This window comes from Pimephales promelas, chromosome 4, assembly GCF_988280905.1.
Source record: "Pimephales promelas chromosome 4, fPimPro1.hap1.1, whole genome shotgun sequence".
NCBI lineage: Eukaryota > Metazoa > Chordata > Actinopteri > Cypriniformes > Leuciscidae > Pimephales > Pimephales promelas.
This window is the reverse complement of record NC_142772.1, coordinates 26640319-26663033: the sequence shown is the minus strand read 5'-3', so window position 1 is coordinate 26663033 and position 22715 is coordinate 26640319. Positions and strand designations below refer to the sequence as shown.

Here is a 22715-nt window from a genome sequence, read left to right as displayed (position 1 = left end):
CTATATGTTTATCAAGCGACGCGAATACTTTTTGTGCGAAAAAACAAACAAAAATAACGAGTTTATTCGACTATTTCTTTTCTTCCTTGTAGGCCAGAACGAGACTTCCTTATAGATTTCCACGACGCATGCGCGAGAATTGCAATCTGAAGTAGTGTAAGCTGTTGTACGCAGATCGCAAATCTCGCGCATGCGTCGTGGAAATCTATAATGAAGTCTCGTTCTGGCCTACAAGGAAGAAAAGAAATAGTCGAATAAACTCGTTATTTTTGTTTGTTTTTTCGCACAAAAAGTATTCGCGTCGCTTGATAAACATATAGTTGAGCCACGGTAGTCACTTGGGATATTTAAACATTTTCTTCATTGACTTTCTGGGCCGTCAAGAGGCAGTCCCTTAGGAGCCAATGTGGTAGTTATACAGCTCTCAAATTTAATCAAAAATATCTTCATTTGTGTTCCGAAGACGAACGAAGGTCTTACGGGGTTGGTACAGCATGGGGGTGAGTAATTAATGACTTAATTTTCATTTTTGGGTGAACTAACCCTTTAAGAGTCATGACTTCAGACTACTGGTTCATAATTTTGATGGTAATTTGAAGAGTGTCTGGTGAGATAAACATTTAGGAGAATCTTAAAGGAACAGTTCAGCCAAAAAAGAAATCTATCAATTGTGTTTCACATTCATGACAGAAATCAATACAGGTTCGATTTTTCATTTTTGAGTAAACAATCCCTTAGAATTAAAATTTGTTCTGGAGGAGTTGTATAGATGGACTATCAATGGAAAAATGTTGTGTGTGAGACACCTGTTGTGATGAGCAGCAAAGGAAGTGAGTTGTGTTTGCTTTGGCTACATGACCTTGGTTCACATAGTGTCTCTGCAGTTTGGAATCATTTGCACACACTCTTGGAGATCTATGAGGAATTTCAGACCACAGCTATGATAGTCCATTGGTCCACTGAGTGGACACAAGCTCACGGAAAACATATCCACACTGTTGGTTATGAATTTCAGACACTAAATTACAAGAGCAAAAGACGTGCGGCGACTAAAGTCGGCCTAGTTGTATGAAAGGCACTAGTGGTAAACACAGAGAGACTATTTCATTTCATAAATTTTCTTTTTAATTGGTCAATATGTATCAATCTAAATAAGTTACAATTCTTCTGAGTGTTTTCAAAGCCTTGTAAATATACTTATCAGATAAAATTTGCTCTGACAAGGCAGATATACTGTTTACAAAAATGATTCTGTATATTTCACACAAGACACAATGTTAAAATCAACACTAAGAAAAATGAAACCTCTACAAAAATATCAATAAATAACATCACATCTTATGTTGATACATTTACTTACATCAGTATACAATTGCCAATTGCGGTTTTAAATGTGACATTTCACATTTACATCTCATCCTCATTACTGAATAATCACAAAAGTTAAAAATATTATTTATAATATGCTATTAAACTGATAGATTATTGATAACCACCTCCTGATGAAGACAATCTAAAGACATAAAGTTAAAAAAAAATGTACATGTGCAATAAAAACTGAACATAGCTTTTCAAAATCTTTCTTTGATAGGTAGACCGGCTTCTGTTGTGTATGAAATCATGTTGTGACATATCTACAGTATATACCTATTACATAACTTTCTCACAACCTAATTTTTATCTTTTTAAACCAAACAAATTGCTTGCCTCTGTAGTTCACCTTAACAGATGGAAAAAAGTGCAGGACCATGAAAAATCAGGCATGATTTGAGCAGAATCATCTCTTCTTTGAAACTCTTTCTAGCGTTCAAAAAGTGTGATGTTTAACAACAAAAAGTGGGCTGTAAAAACAACTGACATATAGTAGACTTTTTGCTGCTATTAAAGCATGACAAGTTTCAAAAGCAGAAATTATTCCTATTTTAAACACCTTGACATGGATGGATATAGTTTAGGTTTACAACAGTCAGTTTTTATCAATTTAATCAAACAACATTTGGTTATGAGGCACCCAGCAGCATGTATGAAACTGTACATGGCAGTGTAAATCAAGATATGACAGAGAGTTGAAATTATATTCAATTATTATAATTAGTGGGACTAAAACCTATTGTAGAAAATCAGAATTTATAATCATAAATAAAAACAGTTCAGTGTTTCAGTTTCAGCATGCAGCCAAATTTGATATATCAAAGCTTGCTGAGATAGGTGTTGACAGAGAGGAACAAAAGTTCACATCGGTTTTTTATTAATCAGTGCCTCCTAACCAAGTCTACAAAGAAGAAAGAATGGATGTTTATCAGTGTGTTCTACAGGACATTCTCTAATCGAAGAAAAGGAAGGTCAAGTGATGCCGAGATCACTGGGGAGAATGTTAGGTTTTAAGTAAGCTTAAGTTCTGAGTTTCACACTAACAGTCCTCAATATCTCATAACCGCTTCGCGCCACCGACCCAGCAGCTGACAGGACTCAAGTCAGCCCACTCTTTTCTACAAAACTGACAGGCTTCAACAGGGAAAAAGTTTTTTTTCAGGGAAAAAAGGTCTGTAGCTTAAAAAAAAAAAAAACGACCCTTTTTCTTTACAGAGACAAGAAGCCTTGCGAGCACTTCTCCTCCAAAAATTCAACTTTCCTGAGTTTACGAATTAAAGAGCAAGAACAATTTACAAGGAAAAAAACACTACAGCATGTCTATAAATATTTCTGGGTTCCTGGGATGGTGTTTGTTAAGCCAACAGACCCATTTGAGATGCACCTTCCCAGAATTCGAACAACCCAGCAGTCGACTTACGACTGCAGACTACGCTGCAGAGAAGTTCGATCTGATGGAGTCCTCCCGCAACTGACGGTGTTTTCCAATGTCACACTCTTCTCGAGGTGTTCTCCGTTCAATGGTTATCCTGTAATTCCTCCTGAGGAGCGATGAAGAACAATATCATGAATGTAGATGTCAAGTATCAGCATACTAATAACATTTGGGCACTTAGTTCCCCATTGATACGTATTACTGCACGTACTCACTCGTATTACGTTGCTAGACACTTTGCGGAAAATCATTTTTCTCTGAATACTGAAGCCTTAGTGAATGCATCAGGGAATCTGTGCAAACCTATGGCTCTGCATCCCGGGCGGGGCTACCCATCTATATAAGTGGGAAATTTGATATAGGATCTTAGAATAATTCTCCTTTAGCAACAAACATCTTCTCCTCGCTGGATGCCGAGACAAAAGAAGAAGCCTTCTCACTGTCGAATGAGCCTTGCCGCAGATCAAGCTAACTTGTTGCAAATGCCACGCCACAAATGCTTCTGACAAGCAAAGTGAGAGTGGTGCCTGTTTTTTTTTCTTGGGTACTAGCTGGCGGCATTTTGACTGGCGGCCACAAAACTTGTCTACTTTTGAATGAAGGAGAAAGATGCCTTTTGCAGACAGATGGAGTAGTTACAGCATTTGTCAGCAGAGGCTAATTGGACTGTGCTAACCAGCCAAACCTCTAACACAGAGGATTGGTCAGGCTCAGAGGAATTGAGCGCAGTTTTGAACGCAGTTTTTATAATCGCCGGTGTTCCTTATGTCACAAACTACCTTGTAACCAATCACATCAACGTGTGGGCGGGCTTTAGCATATCATTAAAGGTCCCCTGAGGTCCCCATGGGGTTATTTTATTATTTTATAATGTTTCCTGGGTTACCCTTATAGTGTTAGTATGTTTTTAGATTAAAAATGGTCATAATTTAGTAATAAAAGGCATTTTTCCAAGCCCTGTTTGACGCTCTGTTTGAAGGGGCAAGTCTGCTGTGGGATTCAGTGTAACCACCCACTGCTGTGATTGGCTGACATGCTTGCATATGAAATAGCTACATATTACATGTGAAACTCTCTCGAATACTTTTACTACAGCTATTATACATTTTTACTAATGCAGCTATCAAGATTACCGAATCATGAGAAGTTTTTGAAGTATTTAGATCTATTTCCATTACATAAAATGTTGGCGTGATGAGCACCATAGGTGAAGGCTGCCTGGCCCCTTCATAAGCCAATGAGATAGCCTCAACTATCCAATTGCTCACTACCTGTTTAGATGCAGGGCACCCTCTCTTGAGTGACCCAAAGCGTGACAAATAACTGCTCAGACTTACGCCACAGAGCAGCTCTGTGTGAACGTAGGCATAAAGGAGCAACCCGGCATGCAAATCTCCAATTCTCTTGATAGATGAAATAGCAAGGAGAAATAACGTTTCCAAAATGAGGAATTTTTTCTGAAACCTCTTCAATAGGCTCGAAAGGAGCGAAAGCCAGACCCTCAAGTACAATGGCCAAATCCCAAGCCGGTGCTCTAAATGCAGTGCAGGTCTCAACCTCAATGTACCACGGAGAAAAACGAGTAATTAGAGGATCTCTCCTGATAGAGGTACCCTCCAGAGGGGTGTGGTAGGCCGAAATAGCCACCACGTAAACGTTTAAGATAGAAGGAGATAGGAGATAATCCAGCAGAGAAGCGGTCTTGCAAGAAATCAAGACTACCAACAGGGCAGTTAACAGGATCTCAGTGATGTTAACCACACCAGGTGGAGAATAATTTCCATTTCAATGCATATAGTTTTCTCGTGGAAGGGGCTCTGGATTGGACAATGGTCTCAACAACCTCAGTTGAGAGAGACCGGATTATATGAGCCGGGCCCCCTCAGAGGCCGAGCCCACAGTATCCAAAACTCCACATGAGGGTAAACTCCCGGGAGCAAAGATATCGGGAAATGCGTACCGGTGTGGCTTTAACCACACCTAATACATCACATCCAGTCCAAGCAGAGCTGGATGTGTGAGGGAGAACCAAATAGAGCAATGCATTGTACAAACGATGTGAAAGGTGGACTTGACTTTAGTTTGACCAAAGTTCTCCCTACGAAGCTCCACCACCTCGGGAGGAAGTCTCCATTCCCTGGGCTTCAATACAAAATACAATACAAAAGTGTTTTACAATACAACCTGAACAAAATAAGTACAATGTACTTATTTTTCGATGTAAGTACATAGTACTTAAAGCCACTTAATATAAAGTGGGACCGGGACGTTAAGAAACAGCCTCTGGTGGAACGGCAACGGCATTTTGGCGTTCTAATGTGCGACATGAACTGCTACTTCGCAACGTTCTACTGTAACCGTCTACTACGGGAGAACAGCTGATTTGCTGTAGTCATTACTACGTGACAGATTAAGACAGTTAATGTTATGTTTTAGGTTATGTGGCATTGTAATCGTTTCTGTATATCATTAAGTGCCAAAACCAACCCTTGTATTACTTTTTAAAATCACGTTCTTTTTGTATTTTGTCTGATGATTAAATAGTGATTTTTGCGCTCTTTAGCTACTGCAGTTAACTGTTTACTTCCGGCTGCCGTCGCCGTTCTATCAGCAGCTGTTTCTTAAAGTCCCTATTTTAGGGTTACCCGTTTTAGAACATTTGTTTTCAGAGGAAATTTTTTTAAAGTGTCATTTTGGTGAACAAAGATGAATTTTAAGGTATACAATTATTGACTACAGGGGGACTTTAATACATTGACCTATTTTAGGGGGAAAAATATTTTTGGTGTTTACCTAAAGAAGTAGAATGCCATGAGTAGAGCTGTTCCTAGAATCCCCCCTACTATTAGGCCAGTCACTGCCGATACACCTAGTCCACCTGCTTAGAAAAGAAATTGAAACCATTTATAAGGAAAGCTGCACACATATATTATAATAATAAATATTTGACACATGTGAATATCATGCTGTTACAAAAAAGTGATAGTCTTTAAGAAGTAGAGGTAATTTACATGATTGATCAATGTGTTTTGGGGGTGAAGGCCCTGGTGCTGTTCGCAAGGAGAACCATTCCTTCTTAAAGCCTGGCATGGTTATGAAATTTCCATTGCTGCCAAAGTTCATGATAGTCTAAAGGCATAAGAAGAAGAAGACATCTCTTTTCTTACTTCAGACATAATTCCGACACAAAGTAAACCAAATGCTGAAAATTAGTTTGAAATGACTGAATTTCCCTTACTGTCCTGACTTTTTTGGTCAAATAAAGCAGAAACGATTACATGCGCATACCTCGTGCGTTCCTGCCTCTGGGTCTGTCATCCTAACGACAGAGAAATCCCCATTTCGGTCACCATTGGCATCTAGAGACACCTGGCCAGCAATGCCTGTATAACGGAATGCGAGGAATGAGAAAATTAATTAGTTTGAAAAGTCAAACATTCCAAGGAAAACACCAGCAAGAATCGGCAAATTCCGGGTGGGCAATACAACAGGAAATCTCATCCGCCTCCTGCCATTTTTGTTGGCTTTAACTGCAGAAATGGTAATTTCATCTGTACATCTGTGTTCGTGAATTCTTGAGATGTTTAAAATATTATTTAATTTAACAGGAAAACATGACCCTGTTCCTGATGATTCTGGCAGAGCAAAACATTGTTTTTTCACGTTTAGTTGTCTTGCTGTGGTCATTGAGACAGGTCTGGGCCGCAGACATGTCTGAGCACCTATTTTGTGAGGGAAGTTTAATGAATTACAGTGGTAAGAATACTGGCGAACCCTCTGTTCGCAACTACAATAATGGGAATCAAATGTGGTGAATAATAATAATGGGAATAAAATGGGACTTGGTCAGTGTTCAGATTCCAGTGTTTTTGCACAAAATATGCATTACTGTTTTCTTAATAATAAGCTAAGAGTGTAAAATATAATTTAATCGGATGTTGATTTGTTAAAGGACAAAAGTGTTTCCAACCCACCAACCAATTTATGTGGTTTCTTGAAAATTGCTATATACACACTACCGTTAAAAAATTTGGGTTCGATTTTTTTTTTTTTTTGTAAAAAGTCTCTTATGCTCAGCAAGACTGCATGAATTTGAATTACTATGAAAAACAATCATTTTGTGAAATATGATAACAATTTAAAATAACAGTTTTCTATTTTATTACATTTTGAAATTTAATTTATTACTGTGATGGATGAAGCTGAATTTTCAGCAGCCATTAAGGCCCATTCACACCAAAGATGATAACTACTGTATAACAATAACAAAAAAGATATAGTTCTAAATATCATTATAAATGTAAAAGAATAGCAGACACCACGGCAAAACTATAATGATAATGGTAAATATTAATAATATCGCTAGAATCACTTTCAGAACAGTTTTTTTCACCTAATGAACAATAAAAACATTGACAACCAATCACGCATTAAAGTGGAAGACGACAAAACTGCATTGCTTAGAATAAACAGAACAATATCATGCGTTGGTGTGGACGCCAATTTATAGTTACCATTCTTGGTGTGAACGGTGCTTTACTCCAACTTCATTGTCACATGATCCTTCAGAAATTATTTTTAATATGCTGTTTTGGTGCTTAAAGAAAGAACCATTTCTTTGTGGAAACCATGAAAAATTGTTTTCAGGATTCTTTGATGAACAGAAAGTTTAAAAGAAAAGCATTCACTGTCAATACTGACCAATTTAATGCATCCTTTCTGAATAAAAGTACGGTATTAATTTCTTAAAAAAATAAAAAAATAAAAACTTACTGACTCCAATCTTTTAAATGAAAGTGTATACAGTGTATTGGTGATTGTAAATAGGTTAAAATGGTCAAAATATGTCTATTATGACTATTGATAGAGTACTTATTCAATTAACATAATTTGTATAATTTAAATAAACAAGTAACTGATCATACTACAGACTGAGTGTGGATACTGTTATCATGTTACATTGCTTCAAATCCCTTCCTTGCAAGTAATGTTATATTTTGTGGGTACTCCCAAATTCTCATGTATAAAATTATTGCAATTCATAGAACGTGCTCTATTATGCGTGTAATGTGTAATGTTTATTTTGTCTGCCAAAGTCCAGTATCCATAGAACGCTTGCAGGAAAAAGCACATCATTTCTTCCCCCTAATTACCTTCAAATGTTCTGTTCCACATGCGGTGTGTGATTTCCAGTCCATCCTTTTTCGTCAGACCGTTACTCATCACCTCACGCAAAGCAATTGCATACAGAATCAAAGCATCATGGAACCCCTCCATAAACATATTGACCTGCAATGCAATAAAAGAGCAAGGTGAAAAGGTGAAAGTGAGCAGTTATCTTTTATTAAGGTAAAAGAACACTAGGTGAAGACTATTTCAATTTCTACATCAATTGCTTAATCAAAATGATGTTTGCTTCCGAGAGAGACACCTCTATTCATCAACAAAAAAGGCCAATATCTAGGCTTTAACCCTTCATTAGCATATCAGAAATAGAGCATAAGAAATAGAGAAGTGATAAAACATTTTCTATCCATCCCCAAACCCCTAAGTCCTCTGCAGAGTTGCGGGGATGCAGGGTACCTATCCTAGCGTTACAGGCCACAGGTGGGGGACACCCTGGACGGATGGCCAGTCCATCACGGGGCTCACACATTTACACTCTCTTTGATATGGATTGTATTTTGTATTTTAATATCTTATTATTATTAAGATGTATTTTTGACAAATTGTCTTTATTAAAATAGGGTAGACAGAGAGGGGGACGTGATCAAGAGAGGACAACTCGAGGGTGTTGGAGTGTTGCCCACGAGGCTATTGGCTACAACAATATTAATTAATATTCAAATAGAACATAGTATTTTTCATAAAATAAATGAGTAAATCTAAATCAAAATACATAATAAAAATGTTTTGAAATGGTTTTATAATGGTTTTTATGGTTTTAGTAAGTTAAGATTTGATGATTAAATTTATAAAAAAAATTGAATACATTGCCTCTGTGGATTATTACAGTATAAATGCATTTATTTTTCACATTTCATCAGTCTTTTATTTAATATTCGGCCCTCTATAATCTCTTGCTTTCTGAAGAAACCTTGCCCAAATTTTATTTACATAGAATTATAAGACATTAGTGGACAAATATGTTCAAGCAAAGGTTATCATGAGGGAATCCAAGAGTAACTCATTTATCAATTTCATATTTTAGTAAAACTGCAAAGGAATGAACAACTGCATACAGTGTCTTCTAACATCAAGAGTGAAAAAGATGGAAAGGATCCATAAACAGCACTGTCTTGTTCAATGAAATGTTAACCAATTAAAAAATAATAAGGGCTACCCAGCCGCCATGAATACTGAAAAGCACGTACTAGATGCTCATGTTTTGATATGGATTAATGGTCGGTTCCTGCCACAGAGCCGCATGCTGCATGTGTGCAGCCCAAGGCAAACAATAGTAAAACCTGGGGCTTAGTCAGTCTGCAGCCTGGGGGAGATTCGATATCGGGCTGCCAAGATTACTGTATATTTACATTCACCCTCAACTGCCTAGTAAGAGTGAAACAGCAGGAAAAGCTGATATAGTCATAAGACTGCTTATATACATATTCATTTTTGGAAGCGTGAACGGAGGTGAAATCTCCAAGCATTCAGAGCATAACAAACCCTGCCGTGTTTTCATACAGAGCACAGCTTGTGATTTAGCAACAAAATGTATCGGACAAAACATTCCTCATGCAAAAAATGTCATGTTTTCTCATTGCGAAATAAACCCTGCTGATGTTTAAGATCAGGCACTATTGCTAACAGTTTGTCTAAAACTGATGCCAGTTCAAGAATGTGATATGAAAGAGATATAGAAGAGATTTTGATTAAATTTCTATTATTCTAACTAAGATGTAAAAGGAGAGGTCTCAAGGTCTGTCACCCTTGTTGAGATTTGTGGTTTTCCATCACAGTTTGCAGCATCTTTAAATGATGAAGTGATTTCTTACAAAAAAAAAAAAATTGTTTTATTTATACAAAAATAAATCAACCCACTGTAAGGTTTTTTCTAACCTTTTTACCCCTTTTCTATTGCCTATTTAGCCTGGTTATTTTTGACTTTAAGTTTCACAATAAAACTTTTAAATTGACTAAAATCAGTTCCTTATTTATAAAGCATAAATCAGTTTCTTATTTATAAGTATACATTATTTACAGTATAAACACACACACACATATATATACTGTATATATATATATATATATATACAGTATATAATTTTAATACATAATTGTATGTGTTATATTGCTCCATATTGGGTGAGGAGAGAAAACTCCATAAAGGGACTAATTCATAATTGGCTCTGCATCATTAGAATGAAAGTAACTCATCCTCAGGGCTCACTGGACTCACTGTTTTTACCCATAAGCCTGTTTCTGTTTATTTTGGGCTGATTAACTTCAGGCTCAGCCATGAAAAGGTGCAACCGCATGTCAGTTTCCTCACCCTGGTGAAAAAATGTCCCAGTTAGGTCTCACTGTCCCTACTAGGTGTGCTGATATGACAGAAAGACCAGAACAGATCTTCTAAGACATCATATATGGAGTAACAAATATGAAACACACACACACACACATATATATATATATATATATATATATATATAGTGAGGAAAATAAGTATTTGAACACCATGCTATTTTGCAAGTTCTCCCACTTAGAAATCTGAAATTGTCATTGTAGGTGTATGTCCACTGTGAGAGATATAATCTAAAAATATAGCTGCGAGCAGCGATGGCGGGCCCAAGCCGGTGGCACCGCAACCCCGGTTCCTTTAGTTACCTAAAGGCACCCGGGTAGCGGTGCCGAAGGCTTTGGCCCTTTTATGATTAAATGTTAAAACGGCTTGCCATACTCTGTCATTTCGACTAGTCACAATTATGTTACAGATGTCTTAAATGATAATACAAACTATCCAAAATGTAATTACGAATAGACAGAAAGACGTTGTTGATATCTACAATGTTAATTCCGGACAGGCAAACTTAGCTTTTAAATGTTAAAAGGGCTTGCCATACAGGGACGTAGGCTCAGAGAGAGGCTCACCATATTCAAACCAAAATATCTGACTTCCTCTTGGTCCGAGCTAATGACTATGTATTAGAAAGTTGTCCGGCTTGAGGAGTACAATGTATATACCGATTTTTGTAACTGTAGATAAAACTAACAACCCCACTTTTGTCAAAAGGTGGCGCTATTTAGTCCTTGCACATTGCCCGTTTCTGAAACTTTGCACGTCTACTGGCTAATAAATGTGATGTATCTGTTGAGTTTCAAGCAATTTCAATTTCAATTTGACTGTTGAAAAGAAGTGCGCCGATTAGATACTCAGGATCGGTATCGGCTCTGACACTGCCATCTTTGACGAGGCTGATTCAAATTCTATATTGTGCATATACTATTCTGTTAGGCACAAAGGCACAAAAACTTTCTAAAGTACCATAAAGTTTTTGTGTACTGTATTATTAATGTTCTGAAGCTATTATGTGATATAGAAATTAATATTTAAGTCATTAAATTCAAGAACACAAACTTTTCCCTCTCTGCGCCTGTCAGTCATTCTCCATTCAGCATTCAAACAGCACGTCACATTCGGTTACAGTCAATGATGAAACGATCTTCAATGATTCAATGTTAATCCTATTATACTGGATCTTTAAGATAAAGGTCTAAAGGTCTATATTTTCGAATGAAGAAACTTTTTCTTGCTGGACTTTATTGCTGTAACTTAATCGTGTTACTTTCTACCGGGTGTCGGACGCTGTCGGTTAGATCACAACACTAGAGTCAGAGCACTATAATTGTTCTTCACGCACACAGTAACTGAAATTTAAAACCTTTAAAAGAAAAGGCTCAATAAACTATTGCATAGATAGATAATGTATAATACACTGTTCATAAATATGTATTTCCTTTGTGCTTTGAACTTTTCAATACGGACTCAATGCGCTGTAACTTCATGTGGCTTCAAGCACATCATTCTCCGCTCGGGATGCACATAAGTGCTTTGTGCTGCACCGTATTGGAGCCGTAATATCATAATGCAGTGACGTAATGACAGATTATTAATTGCCTTTCAATTATATGTTGCTTTATAGCAGCCATGGCTATATTTTTTTTTAATGATTTTTGTTATCTTGTTTTTCATGAATGTATTTTTCAAAAATAAGAGCAATGTGTATTATCTATTATTAATATGGTTTATAATAGCATTTTTGTCATAGATTATGACAAAGTAATCATATGATCCACCAGCGAGGAACCAGTAGAACAGAGTGAACATTCTTTCTGTTTAGTTCAATCCTACTTAATAGGAATTTATTTAAAATGCTCGCTCTACTCCACACCATTAATGTCTTGTGCGGACATCCGTATTTTGACTTTCGGTTTTAAGTAAGCGATTTAAAAGCTCCCAAGTCCCAGCGGAGTCACACGTTGATTAACCGGTGGGAATATACACAATAGGCCTACCTGATATTGAACACAAGAGGGCAGTATAGCACTACGTATGACTCAGATTATTATTTTTTTATGAATTTTACAACAATTCTGGCTGTTTTTGAACGTAAACACAATTCTTAAATGAAAAAAAAGGAAAAATTGGGGAAGTTATAATATTTGTATAATTTAATTTAGAAACAAATGATGTATAATTACATTTTTAGAAGATATGAGGCTTTTAGTGTTTACTTTTTTGACATTACTTTAATCTTTTGCCATAGTTGCACATGTCTATTGGCTAATAAATGTGATGTATCTGTTGAGTTTCAAGCAATTTCAAGCAAGCTAAGAGTCCCAAAAGCATCAAAAAATAATGTTAAAGTTTGTTTCGTTGCCACGGCATTTTGAAAGTGACACACTTCCTGCTGCCAGTTGGTGGCGCTATAACTTTGACTCACAATAGTCACATCCATGTGATCGGTCTCTTACAGCGAAAACACTGCTGAAGTTTCATCAAGATCAGTTAATGTATGCTGAAGTTATAACACACATCCTGTTCCATGTTTCTCGCCATAATTTCGTTTCCTCGCCACGGCCAAACCGTTCGAGATATCAAAAATCCCGTGGCACTTTTTCATCCTTAATGTCTTGACTTCACGCTGATCGAGTTTCGTCGAATTTGGTTCAGTGCTCTAGGAGCAATAATTTAAATTACATTGCATGTGTTTTAAACACAACCCTAAATAGCCAACTTCCTGTTGGGCTGGGGTAAAAAGTAAGAGTGTGAAGTATATATGAAACGATGAGATCTATATGTGTACCAAGTTTCATATTATTACATGCAAGTGTGTTTGATTTATGGACCAAATTTTCAGACCAAGTTTATTGACCAAGTTAATCTGATTAATAAACTAATTATATAAAACTATTGTCAATTCACTACAATTAAACTAGTTATATGCCTTTACTTATAAAAAATAAAAATAAAAACTTATTTAAAAAATACCAGGCTTGAGAAATGTATTTTCTTTATGCAGGTCATACACACAGCAGTGAAATGGTTAAGCCCCCTCCCCCTGCACACACACACACACACACACACACACACAGACAGCCAGCCAGCCAGCCAAAGGCTCAGAGTGGCCATATTCAAACAAAAATATCTGAGTTTCTGTGGGTCCTAGCTAATAAGTGTCAATTAGAAAGTTGTCCGGCTCGAGGAGTACAATATACATACCAATTTTTGTAACTCTAGTTAAAACTAACCACCCCACTTTTGTCAAAAGGTGGCGCTACTGAGCCCTCACCACGCCCGTTTCTGCAACTTTGCACATGTCTACTGGCTAATAAATGTGATGTGTCTGTCGAGTTTCATGCAATTTGAAGCATGCTAAGGGTCTCAAAAGCATCCTAAAAGCATCCTAAAAGAAGGGTAAAGTTTGATGCGTCGCCACGGCAACAGTTTCAAAGATATCAAGAATCCATTCACAGGTCTACATCTGCCGTATGTTTACATTATACATATGAAGTTTGAAGCAAATCGGGTAAAAATAAAAGGGTGATATCTAAGCATTTTGAAAGTGACACACTTCCTGCTGCCAGTTGGTGGCGCTATAACTTTGACTCACAATAGTCACATCCATGTGATCGTCCTCTTACAGCGAACACACTGCTGAAGTTTCATCAAGATCAGTTAATGTATGCTGAAGTTATAACACACTTCCTGTTTCACGTTTCTCGCCATGATTTCGTTTCCTCGCCACGGACAAACCGTTCGAGATATAAAAAATCCCCTCGCAAACTTTCATCCTCAATGTCTTGACTTCACGCTGACCGAGTTTCGTCGAATGTGGATCAAAGCTCTAGGAGGAGTATTTGACATTCCATTGCGAGCGTTTTACAAACAAACCTCAATAGCCAAATTCCTGTTGGGCTGGGGTAAAAAGTAAGAGCGCGAGGTATAGATGAAACGATGAGATCAACGTGTGTACCGAGTTTCATATTATTACATACAAGCGTGTTTGAGTTATGGACCAAGTGTTCAGACCCCGTTCCAGGGGGCGCTGACGAGCTGCCCTGCCACGCCCGGGTACCATCTTCAGCCCGGCTCTGATGGCCGCGGGTTCTGACCCGTGTGCAAAGTTTCAAGAGTTTTCGAGCACGTTAAGGGCCCCAAAAGTGCCCAAAAGGTAGTAAAATAATAATTATTATAATAAATATAGCTGCGAGCAGCGATGGCGGGCCCAAGCCGGTGGCACCGCAACCCCGGTTCCTTTAGTTACCTAAAGGCACCCGGGTGGCGGTGCCGAAGGCTTTGGCCCTTTCAAGATTAAATGTTAAAACGGCTTGCCATACTCTGTCATTTCGACTAGTCAAAATTATGTTACAGATATCTTAAATGATAATACAAACTATCCAAAATGTAATTACGACTAGACAGAAAGACGTTGTTGATATCTACAATGTTAATTCCGGATAGGCAAACTTAGCTTTTAAATGTTAAAAGGGCTTGCCATACAGGGACGTAGGCTCAGAGAGAGGCTCACCATATTCAAACCAAAATATCTGACTTCCTCTTGGTCCGAGCTAATGACTATGTAATAGAAAGTTGTCCGGCTTGAGGAGTACAATGTATATACCGATTTTTGTAACTGTAGATAAAACTAACAACCCCACTTTTGTCAAAAGGTGGCTCTATTTAGTCCTTGCACCATGCCCGTTTCTGAAACTTTGCACGTCTACTGGCTAATAAATGTGATGTATCTGTTGAGTTTCAAGCAATTTCAATTTCAATTTGACTGTTGAAAAGAAGTGCGCCGATTAGATACTCAGGATCGGTATCGGCTCTGACACTGCCATCTTTGACGAGGCTGATTCATATTGTGCATATACTATTCTATGTAAGGCACAAAGGCACAAAAACTTTCTAAAGTACCATAAAGTTTTTGTGTACTGTATTATAAGTGTTCTGAAGCTATTATGTGATATAGAAATTAATATTTAAGTCATTAAATTCAAGAACACGTAAACTTTTCCCTCTCTGCGCCTGTCAGTCATTCTCCATTCAGCATTCAAACAGCACGTCGCATTCGGTTACAGTCAATGATGAAACGATCTTCAAGATGATTCAATGTTAATCCTATTATACTGGGTCTTTAAGATAAAGGTCTAAAGGTCTATATTTTCGAATGAAGAAACTTTTTCTTGCTGGACTTTATTGCTGTAACTTAATCGTGTTACTTTCTACCGGGTGTCAGACGCTGTCGGTTAGATCACAACACTAGAGTCAGAGCACTATAATTGTTCTTCACGCACACAGTAACTGAAATTTAAAACCTTTAAAAGAAAAGGCTCAATAAACTATTGCATAGATAGATAATGTATAATACACTGTTCATAAATATGTATTTCCTTTGTGCTTTGAACTTTTCAATACGGACTCAATGCGCTGTAACTTCATGTGGCTTCAAGCACATCATTCTCCGCTCGGGATGCACATAAGTGCTTTGTGCTGCACCGTATTAGAGCCGTAATATCATAATGCAGTGACGTAATGACAGATTATTAATTGCCTTTCAATTATATGTTGCTGCGTCATTAAACATCTGTCCTATGCATTTCAAACATTTATAGCAGCCATGGCTTTATCTTTTTATGATTTTTGTTATCTTGTTTTTCATGAATGTATTTTTTAAAAATAAGAGCAATGTGTATTATCTATTATTAATATAGTTTATAATAGCATTTTTGTCATAGATTATGACAAAGTAATCATATGATCCACCAGCGAGGAACCAGCAGAACAGAGTGAACATTCTTTCTGTTTAGTTCAATCCTACTTAATAGGAATTTATTTAAAATGCTCGCTCTACTCCACACCATTAATGTCTTGTGCGGACATCCGTATTTTGACTTTCGGTTTTAAGTAAGCGATTTAAAAGCTCCCAAGTCCCAGCAGAGTCACACGTTGATTAACCGGTGGGAATATACACAATAGGCCTACCTGATATTGAACACAAGAGGGCAGTATAGCACTACGTATGACTCAGATTATTATTTTTTTCTGAATTTTACAACAATTCTGGCTGTTTTTGAACGTAAACATAATTCTTAAATGAAAAAAAGGAAAAATTGGGGACGTTATAATATTTGTATAATTTAATTTAGAAACAAATGATGTATAATTACATTTTTAGAAGATATGAGGCTTTTAGTGTTTACTTTTTTGACATTACTTTAATCTTTTGCCATAGTTGCACATGTCTACTGGCTAATAAATGTGATGTATCTGTTGAGTTTCAAGCAATTTCAAGCATGCTAAGAGTCCCAAAAGCATCAAAAAAGAATGTTAAAGTTTGTTTCGTTGCCACGGCAACAGTATCAAAGATATCAAAAATTCATTCACAGGTCTACATCTGCCGTGTATTTACATTATACAGATGAAGTTTGAAGCAAATCGGTTAAAAATAAGAGAGTGATTTCAAAGCATTTTGAAAGTGACACACTTCCTGCTGCCAGTTGGTGGCGCTATAACTTTGACTCACAATAGTCACATCCATGTGATCGGTCTCTTACAGCGAAAACACTGCTGAAGTTTCATCAAGATCAGTTAATGTATGCTGAAGTTATAACAGACATCCTGTTTCATGTTTCTCGCCATAATTTCGTTTCCTCGCCACGGCCAAACCGTTCGAGATATCAAAAATCCCGTGGCACTTTTTCATCCTTAATGTCTTGACTTCACGCTGATCGAGTTTCGTCGAATTTGGTTCAGTGCTCTAGGAGCAATAATTTAAATTCCATTGCATGTGTTTTAAACACAACCCTAAATAGCCGTCTTCCTGTTGGGCTGGGGTAAAAAGTAAGAGTGTGAAGTAGGCTATATATGAAACGATGAGATCTATATGTGTACCAAGTTTCATATTATTACATGCAAGTGTGTTTGATTTATGGACCAAATTTTCAGACCAAGTTTATTGACCAAGTTAATCTGATTAATAAACTAATTATATAAAACTATTGTCAATTCACTACAATTAAACTAGTTATATGCCTTTACTTATAAAAAATAAAAATAAAAACTTATTTAAAAAATACCAGGCTTGAGAAATGTATTTTCTTTATGCAGGTCATACACACAGCAGTGAAATGGTTAAGCCCCCTCCCCCTGCACACACACACAGACAGCCAGCCAGCCAGCCAGCCAAAGACACATGTAGGCTCAGAGTGGCCATATTCAAACAAAAATATCTGACTTTCCGTGGGTCCTAGCTAATAAGTGTCAATTAGAAAGTTGTCCGGCTCGAGGAGTACAATATACATACCAATTTTTGTAACTCTAGTTAAAACTAACCACCCCACTTTTGTCAAAAGGTGGCGCTACTGAGCCCTCACCACGCCCGTTTCTGCAACTTTGCACATGTCTACTGGCTAATAAATGTGATGTGTCTGTCGAGTTTCATGCAATTTGAAGCATGCTAAGGGTCTCAAAAGCATCCTAAAAGCATCCTAAAAGAAGGGTAAAGTTTGATGCGTCGCCACGGCAACAGTTTCAAAGATATCAAGAATCCATTCACAGGTCTTCATCTGCCGTATGTTTCCATTATACATATGAAGTTTGAAGCAAATCGGGTAAAAATAAAAGGGTGATATCTAAGCATTTTGAAAGTGACACACTTCCTGCTGCCAGTTGGTGGCGCTATAACTTTGACTCACAATAGTCACATCCATGTGATCGTCCTCTTACAGCGAACACACTGCTGAAGTTTCATCAAGATCAGTTAATGTATGCTGAAGTTATAACACACTTCCTGTTTCACGTTTCTCGCCATGATTTCGTTTCCCCGCCACGGACAAACCGTTCGAGATATAAAAAATCCCCTCGCAAACTTTCATCCTCAATGTCTTGACTTCATGCTGACCGAGTTTCGTCGAATTTGGATCAAAGCTCTAGGAGGAGTATTTGACATTCCATTGCGATCGTTTTACAAACAAACCTCAATAGCCGACTTCCTGTTGGGCTGGGGTAAAAAGTAAGAGCGCGAGGTATAGATGAAACGATGAGATCAACATGTGTACCGAGTTTCATATTATTACATACAAGCGTGTTTGAGTTATGGACCAAGTGTTCGGACCCCGTTCCAGGGGGCGCTGACGAGCCGCCCTGCCACGCCCGGGTACCAGCTTCAGCCCGGCTCTGATGGCCGCTGGTTCTGACCCGTGTGCAAAGTTTCAAGAGTTTTCGAGCACGTTAAGGGCCCCAAAAGTGCCCAAAAGGTAGTAAAATAATAATAATTATAATAATAATAGTAAAGAAAAATAATCCTTAGGAAAACAATAGGGCCTTCGCCCTTTCAGGGCTTGGGCCCTAAAAAATCCAGACATCACAACATATAATTAACTATTTATTTGTATGATACAGCTGCAAATAAGTAACAAATAAACACCTGTCTATCAGCTGGAATTCTGACCCTCAAAGACCTGTTAGTCTGCCTTTAAAATGTCCACCTCCACTCCATTTATTATCCTAAATTAGATGCCCCTGTTTGAGGTCGTTAGCTGCATAAAGACACCTGTCCACCCCATACAACCAGTAAGAATCCAACTACTAACATGGCCAAGACCAAAGAGCTGTCCAAAGACACTAGAGACAAAATTGTACACCTCCACAAGGCTGGAAAGGCTATGGGGAAATTGCCAAGGAGCTTGGTGAAAAAAGGTCCACTGTTGGAGCAATCATTAGAAAATGGAAGAAGTTAAACATGACTGTCAATCTCCCTCGGACTGGGGCTCCATGCAAGATCTTACCTCGTAGGGTCTCAATGATCCTAAGAAAGGTGAGAAATCATCCTAGAACTACACGGGAGGAGCTGGTCAATGACCTGAAAAGAGCTGGGACACCGTTTCCAAGGTTACTGTTGGAAATACACTAAAGACGTCGTCGTTTGAAATCATGCATGGTACGGAAGGTTCCCCTGCTTTTAAACCAGCACAATGTCAAAGTCCGTCTTAAGTTTGCCAATGACCCTTTGGATGATCCAGAGGAGTCATGGGAGAAAGTCATGTGGTCAGATGAGACCAAAATAGAACTTTTTGGTCATAATTCCACTAACCGTGTTTGGAGGAAGAAGAATGATGAGTACCATCCCAAGAACACCATCCCTACTGTGAAGCATGGGGGTGGTAGCATCATGCTTTGGGGGTGTTTTTCTGCACATGGGACAGGGCGACTGCACTGTATTATAGAGAGGATGACCGGGGCCATGTATATTGCGAGATTTTGGGGAACAACCCCGTTCCCTCAGTTAGAGCATTGAAGATGGGTCGAGGCTGGGTCTTTCCAACAATGACCCAAAACACACAGCCAGGATAACCAAGCAGTGGCTCTGTAAGAAGCATATCAAGGTTCTGGCGTGGCCTAGCCAGTCTCCAGACCTAAACCCAATAGAGAATCTTTGGAGGGAGCTCAAACTCCATGTTTCTAAGTGACAGCACAGAAACCTGACTGATCTAGAGAAGATCTGTGTGGAGGAGTGTGCCAAAATCCCTCCTGCAGTGTGTGCAAACCTGGTGAAAAACTACAGGAAACAGTTGACCTCTGTAACTGCAAACAAAGGCTACTGTACCAAATATTAACACTGTTTTTCTCAGGTGTTCAAGTACTTATTTGCAGCTGTATCATACAAATAAATAGTAAAAAAAATATATATATATATATATATTTTAGATTATCTCTCATAGTGGACATGCACCTTACAGTACCCCTCCATGATTTCTAAGTGGGAGAACTTGAAAAATAGCAGGGTGATCAAATACTTATTTTCCTCACTGTATATATATGTTGTGCACACAATATATAGACGTTACTCGTAATACAGGCGATTTACCATAGTATAAGAAATATATGGTTTTCAAAGCTTTTTAACAGTTACAGTGCCACCTATGGTCCGATCTACATAAAAATTGGCATATATATAAAAGGCCAGTGGTAAAGTTTATTATGATATTAATTTAATTTTAGTTTGCTTGATTTAATAATTTCCGCAAATAATCTGTTAAACGTATTAATTCTTTCCATTATTTATATCTATATGTAATATTTGATTTTACTTATTTTTTATATTTTTATTTCTTAATAATGGAATGCAATGAGAGAATGAAAGACAATCAACTGTTCAGACATCATCTATGATGTGACGAGTTTGTAGTCATTTAGAATTCATTCGTTGCAGAATAACTTTTTCTCATTGATTGAAGACCACTTGAAACCTTAAATGATGAAGACTTTCATAAAATTGGTGAAACCTCTTCAAATGATAAGAATCAGAGTCCAATTGCAAGGACTGAGTCGTATAGATTCTGTGATGACCTGTTGTGAAAACCTTCACAGAAATATAAATATCTTATTCTTTATCCATGTACCACAATTAAAATATAATTCACTGCTTAAAGCAACAGGTGAGGCAGCAAAATGTGTTTAGTTCTCTTATTATACTGAAGGAAGAAAATCCAGAAACAATATAAAATATAGCTGCAAGCAGCAATTAACGGGGTTAAAGCATTTAAGGCCTTCATGCCCACTATGCTGTTGGGCTCTAGGTCGAACCGAAAGGTAAGTCTGAAACCATAAAATATCCAACCTGCTTATAATAAGTCTTCCTTTGTTTGTCTCAGTTTAACCAATCGGCCACAGTGTGTTCAGATCCTGTGATGTGGTTTTAGGGACCCTTAATGGTCAGCAGGGTTGTTAAGAAGGAAAGGAAAGAAGCAATCATGGGTGACCTTAAATTCATATGCAGTCGTGTATTGAGTTGGATCATCACTAATGAATGTGCCTAGTTGCTTCACTGATCCTGAGGCAGTTCTACTCAAGTGCAAATGTGAATATACATCTTAGAGTCAGTTGCCAAGCATTAAAACCTCATTACTGGAATTTGACCTTAAATTGCTCAACTTTAACACAAATCACCTGATTTAAGAAGCTGAGGTTGGATTATACACACCAGAGAAGATAGGTATTTTATAAATGCTAAATCTGTGCAAAAAGAATTTCAAGGGATTTGTTGAGCCTCAATGGTTTTGTCATGCTGGAACTTGATAATCTGCAGTGACGCACAACAACGGGCGAGCCGAAATTAGAAGAAAATAAGTAACAGATAAACCTGAGGGCCAACAGATGACAAATATTACTAAGCAAGATCAAATACATGTCAGTCTGACCAAATTCACAGTTTCCTTCTTTTGAAGAGTTTCTCAACTAGAAAAAGTTAATGCTTCTGAAGAATGTTGTCTGTTTTTAAGATCATTTTAAAACCTTTTCTTCTGAAAGTATTTTGCAAGGGGAAAACATGGAAGAAACTTTGGAGAAATCCAATCAAACACATAAAACATAAAATACATTATACTGAACACATAAAACATGTTCCTAATGACTGTGGTAATCCAACACACCCACCTACTGGTCATCAGAGCATAAAATACTTTGCATTTTTCACAGACTAAGTAATTTTAGTCACTAAGAACATATGATTGACACCACCTTTGGATCTATATATATATTTAAAAAGTGCTGTTTTATATATATTTCACAAAAAAGTGCTGAAATATATGTACATATATTGTTTCACAAATCTTTTAAAGGTCTTACTTTGTAGATGGGTTATACAGGCGAGCTTCTAGAATGTTAACAGTGGAAACTGTCACTTGTCCAGAAGATTTACGTTATGCATATGGGGGGCTCTTTTGCAAATGAGTATGGCTGCATTTCCTGGCAGCTAGTATGAATTGCTTAAATCTGTGCAGATGCTCATAAGAACACCACTCACTGTAAGCCAATTCCAAAAAATGTATCACCTTCCTTAATGAATAAAGTGAGCATTCTTCATCCAGCTCATTAATTCAGCATGTCAGAAATATAAAAACTGAGCAGATACAAGCAGTAGCTACAAGCAAAGGGCCAAGTTTGTGAAACATCACATTAGCCTGTGCTTCTGTCAGGTAAGGCTTCTCTGGGAAGTGTACTCATACAGTGAAATAATTGTGCTTGGCACACTGAAGTCTTGACATTCATATTTGGAACGAGAATGGGCTTTGTCTGAATACATTTCTAAAAGGTCATTTTTTGTGGTCCCCCACAAAGGTCTAGCTCAAATCTTTTTTGGCTCCAGTTGATACAGCAATTGAGCCAGTCAGAAGTGTCAGGGCCCCCACTGAGGTTATTAACCTGTCCTTGCCACTTAACCTTATTTCAAAAAGACAGTTTCTACTGTCTTTCTTAGAAGACTCTGATGGCTTTTCAAAGGAAGCTGACATGATGGGGACAAAGAGCCAGACCAAAATATGGTGCCTATATGGATGCCATGTCACTCATTCAAAAGCAGTTAGAGTGTGAATGCACTGTATTCTGACTTTGAACTGTTTG

The 22715-nt window shown here is 37.6% G+C and overlaps 1 protein-coding gene across 2 annotated transcripts in view; it reads right to left on the bottom strand.

Annotated features, from left to right (window-relative positions):
- Positions 1-1106: 1106 nt before the first annotated feature.
- Positions 1107-22715, bottom strand: part of npr3 (natriuretic peptide receptor 3) — a 32591-nt gene continuing 10982 nt past the window's right edge. The window contains exons 4-8 of one of the 2 annotated variants that reach the window (XM_039650125.2): positions 7960-8095; positions 6095-6189; positions 5818-5935; positions 5600-5687; positions 1107-2912 (exon numbers count right to left, since the gene is read on the bottom strand). In XM_039650125.2, the coding sequence (XP_039506059.2) occupies positions 2801-2912; positions 5600-5687; positions 5818-5935; positions 6095-6189; positions 7960-8095 (549 nt within the window). In that variant the 3' untranslated portion in view covers positions 1107-2800. The remainder of the gene's footprint in view (positions 2913-5599; positions 5688-5817; positions 5936-6094; positions 6190-7959; positions 8096-22715) is intronic. The other variant, XM_039650126.2, reaches the window with a different exon arrangement.